Genomic DNA, 12,490 nt, shown 5'->3' on the forward strand with positions numbered 1-12,490 from the left:
CACACGGGTAACAAGCACCAGTAATGGTGCCAGGTACAGAACAAAGGCTTTAACACAGCAAATTAAACAAAATTCCTGCCAAAAGGTTTCTTATTTCAAAGACAACGAGATGCAATTATTCCTGCGGTGCTTAACTGAAAAAGTCATGTTTCAGGAGACATCCAGAGAAACATGAGACGTGCACTGAGAAAGAGAAAATAGAAGAACAGAACTGCAGGACGGGGGAGGCAGGCAAGGAGTAAAGAGAGGTGAGTAGAGGACTTAGAAGATTTCAGAAAACAGACCAAGGTTAACAAGGGAAACCAGAACCAGCATCAGAAGATCAACAGGAGGCAGATACAGGTCTGAATATTCAATCATCTAAAAGCATCTGCATGTGTATTTCTTCCACATGGCCTGGTCAGCAAGTTGTGGAACTTGGAAAACTCCATGGCAAACAACTTCCAAGGCATGTTAATCACTACCTAATTCACCATGCTGCCTGAAAAGTCCCTTTCTCTATCCCTCTCCCCACCCCAGCCTTTCTGCTCCCTCAGGGGCATCAAACAAGAATTCTCACTGCTGCTGCATGAGCCTTTACTCTGAAGAATTTCTGGTGCACCAGTCTGGAATGGTCCATGCAGCTCTGAATGACAGAACATTTTAAACAGTGTGAGTTTGGGGCAAAGTCACTGGCAAAATCAGTCACTCCTAATGTAGATGTGTGATCTACACAGCCAATAGTCTCTGGCCAGGGACCACCTTATCTGACACTTGCAAAAAATCTCCAGGAATCTGTATTTGAAAACCTGTATTTCAGTGTTTTCAGAGAAAAATTACAAAAGATAATGCGTATCCTTCAGTGCACATTGACTCTCACACAGTGATTTCAAAGAAGTCAGATTTTTGTCTAATATGGCCTCTAGCTCCCACTGCAGCAATTGAAAACAGTTCCCTGTCCACACTGAGTCTCATCTCTTACTATCCTAGTCCAGCTACAGATAAAGCACACTGAGCTCAGCTCAGCTTTCACAACAACATCCCAGGTTAACTGCAGTGTGTACCAAACAATGGGAATCCCCAGCCCTGCCCCGTGTGCCTCTGCCTATTGCTGCACAAGGTGGACCTCTTCTGGTGAAGAGCTTGTGCTCCAAAACACCTGGTTCCACTAGCCTTGGCTGAGCAGAAGCCTACAGCATTACCCAGCTTCTTCTAAAAGTAACTGAAGCCTGAGGCAGGGGTAAGGGGAGCACAAAGCAGAGAGAATCAGAGCCCATGTATGAGTCCTTACCTCAAACAGCGTCAGACTTTCATCGTTCAAGATGATTCTGGGAGGTGCAACAACTGAAGTTAAAAAACAAGTTATAAAACACCTAGCAACCAGAACATCAAACACAGGTATGGGAGGCATCCCTGCTCTCTGAAGGGGTGACACATTCATATGCCCACAGAGGCTGCTTCTCAGACAGAAGCATAGCATGGCTAAGGGAGCGGGTTACACCTTCTTTGCACTGTGAAGCTGTGTTTTGGGGAAGGCATTCCCTTCCAGGTCATCCCTCAGGCATCAACATCCCACAGCTAGAAACAGACTTTATAAAGTAAGGCCAAATATTACCAACAGCACTCACACAAGTAAAATGGCAACTCTGCATCAGCAAGGTGGCTTCTTACAAAGTCTCTCAAAATGCCAACTGTGGAAAAAGGAGAGAAAAGTTTGCTAAATTACATTTGGCTCTTCAAATGTTGGGCAAGAAGACTAACTTGTAACAGCAGAAATGCCTTCTAGAAGGTATGGAGATTGCCTTTTACTCCAAAGTACACAACTGCTCTCACAAATTTCTTGTAGAAAAAGCAAACAAAATAAATTATTTTGATGTGCTGGTCCCTTGGAAAAATCTAAGGATGCCTACAAAATTATCAAAAAAGTTTGTGCAGGTAACCATGGCTGACAGCTGAAAATAAGAGGATGTCCAGTAATAACAGTAAGAGCTACTTGGTGCATGGTCTGATTGCCTTGTGTGAACTGAGAGAACCATAAAGGTATATCCTCTCTTAGTAGAGTTGCTCAAGTTCTTTTTTTTTTCCTCCTTCCTGCTTTTTGGGGTAGATTTTGGATTGGGGAAGGGGGTGAAAAATGTTTTACACACTAAGTCAGAGGAAGTCTCCAAATGCATCCCAGTAGCACATCATTTCGACACAAACAAGGGGACAGCGAGTGAGACAGCCTCCTGTCTACACAAGGACAAGTATTTTGCCATCTCCACCAAGTAGCCCTTAGCTAACTTAACTAGCCCAAAGTCCCTTCTTAGTCCATTCAGGGCCCTACAATGACAGTGTAACTACCTTCTGCTGCTTCTTCAGAGCAGCTTTACTTTGCCAGGCAACAGTGTGGCCTGTTCAGACACACTCTCATTGTGTGATTGGTTGCTCTTACCAGTCTCGGTGGGACGGAAGCAGCCCTGCAGAACGTGGCGGTCTGGAAAACAAACTCTCACCACCACCTGAAGCAAAGACAATGCCCATCAGGACAGCGGTTCATCACTGCTCTGTAACACCTGCCCCTGGCTTAGAACCTGCAAGTTCTTTATTTGTTGGTTTTCTTTAATGGGGAGATCTGAGGTATTTACAGGGACAGAAGAGCAACCTGGCTAACAGTGCTGTGCAGCTCCTCAGGGAACAAGGGCTCTCAGCCTTTCAGAGGGGGCACAAGAGCTCATCATGTGATGTAAAATGCAGCAGCACTTGCTCAGAGAGTAGGAGCTCCCTAAGCTAAATGATGCCCCAACAACAAAGACAGACCCTCATGGACAGGTGCAGACAGTTCACTGGCATCCCAATGTGTCCACAGCAGCAGGAATCCTCCTGACGTACCCCTGACCTTTGCACCTCCAGCTTGGTCAGAAAGCACCTCACTAGGAAACTGCACAAGGATCAGAGTTACAGAGTAAAATAAACCCAACCTGTAACACTGAATCATTTCACTTTCAATGAGTTTCTAACAAAATGTCTACAGAGAGCAGGCAGGAAGGCTCAGTCATACAGACTGATGTGTGCACAACAGAAAGGTTTTGAGACATCTGGAACAGAACAGAAGCAACTCTACAGCCTGTCACTCAACCAGTGACATATTACCATATTACAGTACAGCTGTTTTCACATGGCACTCCTGTTATACAAGTCTCAGAAACAATTAATAGGGATGGGAATTTGAAAAGTCTCACAACTGAATCCCAAGGTACTCAATCCCCAAGTCTGGGATAGCCAGAGGAACTGGAAAATGAACAAATACTACCTTGGGGTAACGCTCCAACTTCTCCTTCAGCTGGGACTCCTTCAAGGACTTTGTCATCAGTGGAGCTTCTTCCAGGCGTTTCCTACAGACGTGGGAAGAAGGCAAGTTGTCTGTAATTTTACAATGTATTTTTACTTTATTAAGCTAGCAGAAGACCCAAGCAGGGCTGATGAGAACTGATCAACTGTTCAATGCATCTCTCACAGCATTTTCCCTACCTCCTGAAACTACTGAGCATCAGCAACAATACTATATAAAATTACTTTTATTGTACAAGTTCATGACAGCAGATGCAAAAAAAGATCCTAAGAGGACAGGAGAGTCTGCTTAGACTACTCAAGAAGAGGTGGACTTGTTAATCCAATAAACCAGAGGTTAGGGTTGGACATTATTACTCCACAGGGGCAAAAGAGCTACTGAACTTGAAAAACAATGCCAGCACAAAAAATTAAATTAAATTTAATTTAATTTAATTAATTAAATTAGCAACAGGGAAAAAATGAAAAGTTTCAGATCATTCAAGAACTGGCATTGTAGATGTCTATTAAAATAAATAGTGGGTACAAAATAAAAGTCTACTTGTATTTAAGAGGAAACAATAAATGTAAGAAAGTAATTACATATTTTCCCATAGGCAAAGAAACTAGCTCAGACCCAAGAGATCCTATGCTCAGCTTTAGTACATTTTCTTTGTATCCAAGTAACTGATGTGTAACTTGCCTTTATTTTTATCCCTGGGTGTAAGGGGAAAGCATCGGCAAATTTGGAAATTGGGTCTTTTTGGGGGGCCTGTATTCCAGTAATCCCCAACCAAATGACTCTACATTTGTACCACTAAATACTCCAGACCCACAAACAGCAGAGCAATTTTCAGGCCATATTCTGTGTACTCAGTGGCCTGTGGGAAAAAAATCAACTCTAAGTAAAAAGTTCAACTTGGACTTGGCTATAGCATAAAAGAGACTGTTTCACAGTCCTGGAGAGTTATTGCAATGTTTAAAGGAATGCTTTGACCCACTTGAAACTAAATACATTCACAAAATTAATTTCTTCAAGAAACATACAAACAGCAAAATGGTGCTGTGACAGGAAGGGCAGTTTATCTTCATCCGAATTTTTACTGAACTGAAGTCTGATGAAGTAAAATCATGAATATTTGAAAGCAAGCTACCTGAACAGTGCAATACATTGTTAGTCAGCTTCCTATAATTTCCATGTGTGTGTGTGTGTGTGTATGCCTCTTCCAAACATTCTCAGGTCTTGCCTTGAGGCTAAGTTGGTCTTTCTGATGAGGTCTAATAAAAGGTTAATTCGGTTACTTAGAAGATAAGGTGTTTCTTACTGGCCAAAAATAAAACAAGCTCTGCTGATCACTGTCACTCTGCTCAACAACAGGACACAGCAAATCTCAGTCACAGCAGAAAGGGAACTTGCCTCTCATTCTGCAGCTGTGCCAAACGTTTCCGTACATCATCCACTGTGACTTCAAAAAATTCATCAGGAAGCTCTTCTGGGCCATCAGAAAGTTGTTCCAGTAGGTCTAGGTGACATATAAGGGGCTCACGTTCTACAAGCTACAGAAAAAAATGAGCTCCAATTAGTTTTAAATGCATTGCTCTGCTTATCTTACAAGGTTCCTGAAAAAGAGTAACAGGACAGTATTTACAAACTGTCTTTTGACCTGTTCAGCTCTCTGAACTAAACCACTGCAGGGTTTCATTGCACACCTTTCAAAATTTTATCCTGGTTTCTTGTGTGCAGAAAGATCCCTTAAACAGTAAAACTCTTTTGTTTTGCACTTACAAAGTGAGAGATCAGCCTTTGCTGCAACCAGAGCACACAGATGCAGGAGAGCAGTTCTCCCTGGACATCAGCTGCAACAAAGGTACTTAAAACATTTACTGGCCACCTGCCCTACACAACAGAGCTGAGAGCAGGCACTCCAAGCTGCACACCTTCTCACCTGCCCAGCAGGGCACAGAAAGCCTGGCTGCCTGCTCCCCCAGCCTCCAGAGCCCAGAGCTGGGTGTCATGATGGCAAACCTTCCAGTGCAACTGGGTCGAGCCTACAGCTGTGGTTGCAGTCATGAAAAAACCAAAACAAAACAGGCCAATTCCCACAATCCCCTAAAAAACCCAAACTGGAGCCCCAACCACTGAGATCAAGAGCATTTGCCATCTCTGCAGGCAGCAGGACTTTAATGGATCCCTCCCCAGGAAAGGTTATGTGCTGGCTACTCTCTCTTTTGCCCAAAGCAGCAGCTGTGCCTGTGTGAATACAAACCACGACCAGAGTCAAGCAATCGAGAGGCAGTTACACCTCCTGGATCTCAAACAAGTCAAACTTTCTAAATTGCAAAACTGTTAAAAGGAACAAAGCTTGCAAACAGAGAACAGCATACTGAAGGCTGCAGGAGATGCAGGGAGGACACAGCTCATGGCTGAAGAGGCTCACAGGAACAAAAATTTTGGTAGTTAATCCAGCATTTCTTCCTAGTCAGCTGCCAGCTTAACAGTGCTACAGGCTCTGTGAATGAACCCACAGCCCATTTCTTCTCCCCTCATTCTCTCATACACTCTTTCCAATCCTAATTAACACCCAGATGTCCTCCCTCCATCCACTCACCCCTCCCCCAGGCACTGGCCACTTGGGAACAGGAGTCTTCTCAATTGTCTAAAGCACAACACAAATTACAAGGCAATGTTCACTCTACTTGTGGGCACTAAAGGGTAATTTGAGAAATTAAAAGATGGAGGTTGTGTGGGTGGGACCTTTGGCTACTTTTAGAAAGTTGAGCAGGGTCAGCCCTAACGAGCGGGTACAGGAGCCTGGCTGCAGCTTTCCCCAGGCCCGGGTGGGGTGGGGGTGCCAGTGCTGCAGGAAGGACCCCAGTGCCCAGGACCATCTGCTGGGAAGCAGGTTGCACCGTGATCCAACCACTGGTGCTCCAGTGAGGAGGGCACATCTATGCCAGAGGCCAGAGGAGAATTAATCAGGCCTCCCCAAGAACCCAGTGTACTTTAATCTCCTCAAGCAGGCTTGAGTTTCATTTCATTCTAAACACGTAGTGAAAATAGATGTCTTCTGAACAAGGCCAAACCCAAAAGACTGAGGAGGCATATCCTATGGCGTCTTGTGAAGGGTGCAAGGATATGATGGAGAGAACTCCAAAGTATCCAAACTCTGCATTAGCAAATCCTAAAGTTACCATTTAGTATTGGCTCTAACAAGGACTTTAGTTAATCCCAACAGCAGTGGGATTCCAAAGGGAAAGGGCCACCCCCATCCAAATTATGGTGACAGTTAATGGCATCTGCCAAGGCACTGGGAACCCAAGATGGCACAAGGCAGACATATATTCCAGTCCTAAGTGCTCCCTCCTCTTCCTTGCTGGGGGCTCCAACAGTCCTAAAGTGCGGACAGAATCCAAAAATTAACTTCTCACAATGATTATGAAAGAGACTCCAGGAATACTAACCCACTTCCCAGCCCACTGCACACGCAGTGTTTTCTGCAACTGTGATAAAAAATAACCATCTCCTGTAACAATAAATGGCCACCACACGGATGTTCTACTTTCCATTATGTAAACTGGAGGAAAGCAAGCTGTGCATTTTGCTGTCCTACTTCTTCCAGGAGCCAAAGATGCTGTGCTAAGGTTTGGCATCTTCCTTCTTCAAAGTCTATTCTTCCACCAAGGCTGAAATGCCAGGCATTTTTCACCATGAGGCTGAAGCCGTATGTTCACAGCAGCATCTACGTAAGTGCAGCCTATGTGACAAAGCCAGGTGTCAGGAAGAATGCAGTTCACTCTGGGGTCACCATCCTGCTCCCAGGGAAGCAGGTAAGCTGAGGAAAACTCTTACGATTTAAGCGAAATAGGGGTCATTGTGCTTTCCACAGCAGCAAGCTCTCCCCAGAGACCCACTTCCTCCCCACCACCTCTGGGAGCTCTAATCTCATGCTGAATCTGGTTTAAAGTTACCTTCTAATAATTAACATTCTGACATCAAAGTCAGCTTGCAGCTGTCTGTAAACCATCTTTAGCCCAAGAAACGAAGGGATGCCGGCACAGATTTTATCCAGCCTCTCTTCAGCTTCAAAAACCACACACAGGCAAAGCATTAATGGGAAGATTCTTTTACAAAAATGGACCTTTGATGTTTAAAAATAATTTGTTTTGTTTTGGGTTTTTTTTCCTCAGGACTGAAAAAGGACAAAAAGCAGATGCCATGTGGCTAGCCCCACTTGGCTGTTGCCGCTGGGAGGAGAGTGGAAGATGGCAGGAGTGGAGGAGGGAACAAAATGTAATCAATCAGCAGCAAAAGTACCAGAGATCAAAGGGCTTGAAAGCAGCCGTCAAAATCACATGCTGTTTAACACAAGGACACAACTCCCCCAACAGAATTTGCAGCTGCTTCCCAAGCTGCTCTCAGAGTGGAGGGCGGCTGGCTCCAGAAGTGGTTTGCACTGGACTGCGACTCTGAGAGAGACATCGCTTCGTGTGAGTCCTTCAGCCACCAGCACTCAGCCATGCCCAAATGCTCAGCTACACATCAGCTCTGCACTCAGTGAAATGATGAAGTTCTGCCTCTCCCACCAGTGCACAGAGAAGTGTGGGCAACAAGACTGCTGAAGGATAGCACCACAAAGCCCTGCACTTCTTCTCTCTTCCCAGACACAGCACAAACTCCTCCTTGCCAAACCCCTCATTGACAAGAGCGCAACTGAAGCAAGCAACACATGAGACTGGACAAATCACCCAGCCTACTGTTTAATTCTCCATGTTAAGGGTCTGCTCCAAAAGTTAAATAATACTGATTAGACAGACCCAAACACGTTTCTAATACACTCAAATATTCACCACTGCAGGTTGGCATGGCCTCTTTCTGCTACTTGTGCAGTTCATAGCTGCTCCAGAGTCCTTCCGTGGTCTGGCTTCTGCTCCTCAACAATTCCGAACTCATCAAAAATGGGCTGCAACCACAGAGAAGTCAACTAAGGTAGAATCTCTACATCAACGTGAAAGCATCCGCAGTCTTGCTAAATTCCTCCTGGACTAAACTCCCTTTGAAGCTCCACAGGCATCCTTTCTTTCTACTTATAGCTTTCTATTGTTCAATCCTGGCTGGATCAGACCAGAGGAGATTCAAACCTCCAACTCTAGGAGGTACCAAAGAGTCAGAAACAACAAAGGGGATCTCTGAACATGAAAGCTGGCCCCAGTGATGAGCCAAAGGAGCAAGAAAAGAGCTGCTCACTGAGAATCCAGAATGGGAAACTCTCAGTGCATAATAACAAGGAGTAAATTATTAATTAAATGGCTCCTGTACTTCATGCTACGCTACTTGCCAGACATACCCAACCTTCCTGAAGGCATTCAATTCCATACAGCTGCCCTGCAGAAAACACACTTCAATGTCATTCCCAGGTGACTCTGGAATGTCATCGCAGCATTTTTCAGCCATCAGTTCTGGTATCTCAACATGGGCTCAAGCACTTTCAGTTTTAACAAACACAGTTTTATTTCAGAGACCCAACAATGGTGAGATGTGCAATCTGTCCTTCTGGGAGATAGTTAGAGACAGGTAGACTACTTCAGAGGCAAGATATTTTAGATTAAGACAAAAACTACTTCTATAAGCAAGGAGAAGTACAAAAGGAAAAGGATGGAAGGTTTCTGCTTCATCTGCAATACTAAGAAAATTAAGTCACAGGGTCAGGTAACAAAGTGGCCATTTGTTCATGAAATCTGTGGCACTGAGGTGCAGGACCTTCTGGACTGATTTAATGCAGCTGTGTTGTCTCTATTGCCTAACTCTGGACAGCAAATTCTTAAACTCAAATCCTTCCTACTTCCTTTCTGAACTCAGACAGAACTGTGTGTCATTAAGGCACCTAATCCTGTGACAGAGGGAAAAAGTCCTAAATCTGGAAACATCTTTTTCCTCATGGGAGTGGAGCCTCAGGCAAGGCATGATATAAAAAAAGCCCTTGTTGCCCAAACTGCAAATACATTTTCCCTTACCTGTTCTTGCTCCTTTTGCAGTTCTTGGCTGTTCTTAGACTTCTTTGGCTTAGAAGGACCTCCAGGGCTCGAAAAAGTTGTTGGCAGCTTTGAAGATGGTACAGCTACAGGAGAGTCCCCCAGATGCTCTCCATCTCCAAAAAAAGGGACAAAGGGGGTAGGCTCAGGCTCTGGGAAATGCTGCAGCTCCTCCAAGCTAGCATGAGAATCTTTAATCGAGTCTTGCTTGTGTGTGCAGCTGTTTAAAGATATAGCCACATCCCTGTGCTCCAAGTCCTTTGGAAATGTGTTTTCTTGAGGTAGTGGCACATCCATTGCTTCTTCCATGGAGCCTTGCCTCACTGTTGGCTCATTACAAGGCACCGTGGCACCCTCCCCAGCAGATGAACTGCATTTCTTCATGACAACTCTTGAAGAAGACACCAAAAGGAAGAAAAATAAAATCATAATCCTAGGACTGCTGCCCTCCCTATTCTTAATGTGTCCATGACACAAAGACACCTGACTCAAATACACCCTGATTTAATAACTTTCTTCTTCCAGGTGCTTACAGAGAACAAGCTCCAATTACTGTGAAGTGTGGGGTAGAGGGCCAGAGGGTTGTGCAGAATAACAGAACAGGGACCCACTCCTCTGCAAGAAAACTGCCTTCGAGAGAAAATCAGCAGGCAGTTGGAAAGCACAGCTTCTAATCACTCCTGCCTTCTGTATATACCACAAAGAGGTGGTCAGGAGATCACAGAAAGGTTGCCCCTGTCCCAAACTCACCCCCCAACAGCCCCCAGGGCCTGCAGCAGCTGGGAGTTAAGTGCCTGAGATCCAGAGCAGGGAAGAATGAAGTGGTAGCTGATTACCCTCTCTGAGAGACTTTTAACTTTGAATTATCTGTTCCACTCAAAGGAGGAAGAAAAAAAAAAGAAAAAAAAAAGAAAAAAACAAACAAGCTCTTTTAATCTGCACATGACTGGTCAGTGCCAGCATCTGCTGCTGTGCAAAGCACATCTGGGCAGCAGTTTGAGATAAACAGGCAAATGCAGTAATTTCTGAATGCCGCAATGTTTTAATTTGGCGTCTTTTCTTGTGACTTTTCTTTTTTTTTTTTTTTTTGTCTTTCTTTTGGTACTTGAAACAAAATAAATTCACCATCAGAGTGGAAAGGGAAAATAAAGAGGCCAAACTTTGCTTCTCCCAACCTGATAATGGCATTGCCTCCAATCAGGCCAAGTGATTTCAGTGTTGTCCTCTCCAGGGCATCTTTTCCTGATATCTACAACAAAACCAAAGGAGAATAGTTATGGCTTCTGATTCCACAAGAAAGCATGTAAAGCTCTTTATAGAAAGAAACCTGTATCTGAAGAAATACCACACAACACAAGAAACAGGTGAAAACACACTCCTGCAGTTGAAAATCAGACCTGAATCCATCTGTATCAACTTGTACTGTTTCAGCAAATTCGCAGCTTATTAAATCGTATCAATGGAAGGTGACCTACATGTATTTTCATCCCATACACACATCCAAGTGGGATCCAACTACAGCAAAGCTACTTTTATGTCAGGAGTTAAACGACAGGCAACATCTCAGAGCTGCAAGACAGACGATTTCCTTACATACACCTCCTATCTGTCTGTAATGACCTATTCCGGAATAAAGACGATCTGTCCACAGAGGTCAGTGGGAAGTAAAGGGGACAGCTAGGGAGAGCGAATTCCATAATATCCACATACAAAATATTTAACAAAACATTAATAGCAAAAGATCAAAACAGAGAAAAGCAAATATTTATTAAAATGAAAACACTGTTTTGACTCAAGCTTTAAAAGAAGCTGGAAAGAAAAACACAAATAGGTCATTGAGCTCATTTTATGGGCTCAGAGGTCTCAACGGCACAAGGTTATGTTCCAAGAGAGCTTTTTTCCATACAGACACGTCATGCACTGAAAAGACCAACATTTTTCTACTTCCCCTCTCAAGAAAGTTCAAAAGAAACACTTTCCAGGTTGGAAAGCAGAACTAAGTTTTCTTATGTTTTAGGGACATGAGACAGTTGAGAGGCCTTTGCTGCCTTACCTCATCCCGCATGTAAATACAGACTGGAGACCATTCACCATCCTGTTCCATCAACTCCCTGCAAGAAAGAGCAAAACACTGCAGCATCTGCAGAACAGCCTACCCCCTCCAAAACCAGCACAGAGTAACAATACAAAGTGAAATCAGCAGGAAACACTGTCCTCCATTTTTCTCCAGCAATAACCACTACACAGCTCACAGGATCACTATTAGACATTAAGTAAACAATTTGCTTCAATGCTTTCACTTAAAACATTGTGCCTTCAGCATCACATAATTTAAACACTTACATTTTGAGATGAAATATTACCAGAAACAAAGTTATGTCAAGGAGTCATGTAGGAAAAGAATCCCTTAAGTAACAGTCAAAATCCACACAGCCACTGAAGTGTGTGGTTCTGAAGTGACTGTACATTGCACAGTCTGTCTGCTGCTCTTAGAAAAGCTTGGAACTCCACAAACAGACATGCAATATATCCAGCCAGCAGGGAAAGACCACCTTAGGACACAGGTAGCATTTTCTGGTATGTAACAGGGAAATCACCTTTTGCACTTTAGCAACCTGCTTGCCCAGCAGAACTCCAGAGTCTGCATAACCAAACTTAGCTCAGCATGAAGTGACAAAATAAACTGAACTGAGAGGGAGTCAACCAGGCTATGAAGTGGAAAATTAAGGGAAACAGCCATCAAATTCCATGAAAATTCATCAAGGACATTTCAACTGAGACTCAAAACTCAGCTACAATGACATATAAATGAAACCAGAAGCCACTCAGGATCAAGAGAGCCATTGGAAAATTATGATACTCAATCTTTGAGTAATTCTCAAGAGCCAGAGAACATCAATGGTTTCCAGTTGAGGGATGTGAGGGACTAAATCTGTTAAGCACAAACCACAACTGAGATGTCTGGCTTAATTGTAGCAGTCTATATGCCATCTTGATCAAATGGTTAAAAGCTGGCAACAGCACGGTGGTATGGGACAAGGCGAGTCACAATGAAACCCAGAGGTAGAGCAAATCCAAACAGAGCAAATTATAAAACCAGTCCTGAGGGTCAGGTCTATTTTAGGAAAGACAGCAGCTGAGAACTGCTTCCAGACCAGTTGCAACATATTCC

At 43.9% G+C, this 12,490-nt stretch overlaps 1 protein-coding gene across 1 annotated transcript in view; it reads right to left on the reverse strand.

Annotated features, from left to right (window-relative positions):
* Positions 1-12,490, reverse strand: part of ASPSCR1 (ASPSCR1 tether for SLC2A4, UBX domain containing) — a 32,862-nt gene that overhangs the window by 12,580 nt on the left and 7,792 nt on the right. The window contains exons 5-12 of the mRNA XM_066565987.1: positions 11,372-11,429; positions 10,494-10,567; positions 9,301-9,709; positions 4,706-4,845; positions 3,272-3,353; positions 2,414-2,480; positions 1,608-1,670; positions 1,271-1,323 (exon numbers count right to left, since the gene is read on the reverse strand). Of these exons, the coding sequence (XP_066422084.1) occupies positions 1,271-1,323; positions 1,608-1,670; positions 2,414-2,480; positions 3,272-3,353; positions 4,706-4,845; positions 9,301-9,709; positions 10,494-10,567; positions 11,372-11,429 (946 nt within the window). The remainder of the gene's footprint in view (positions 1-1,270; positions 1,324-1,607; positions 1,671-2,413; positions 2,481-3,271; positions 3,354-4,705; positions 4,846-9,300; positions 9,710-10,493; positions 10,568-11,371; positions 11,430-12,490) is intronic.

The sequence above is a fragment of the Molothrus aeneus genome, chromosome 26 (assembly GCF_037042795.1).
Source record: "Molothrus aeneus isolate 106 chromosome 26, BPBGC_Maene_1.0, whole genome shotgun sequence".
NCBI lineage: Eukaryota > Metazoa > Chordata > Aves > Passeriformes > Icteridae > Molothrus > Molothrus aeneus.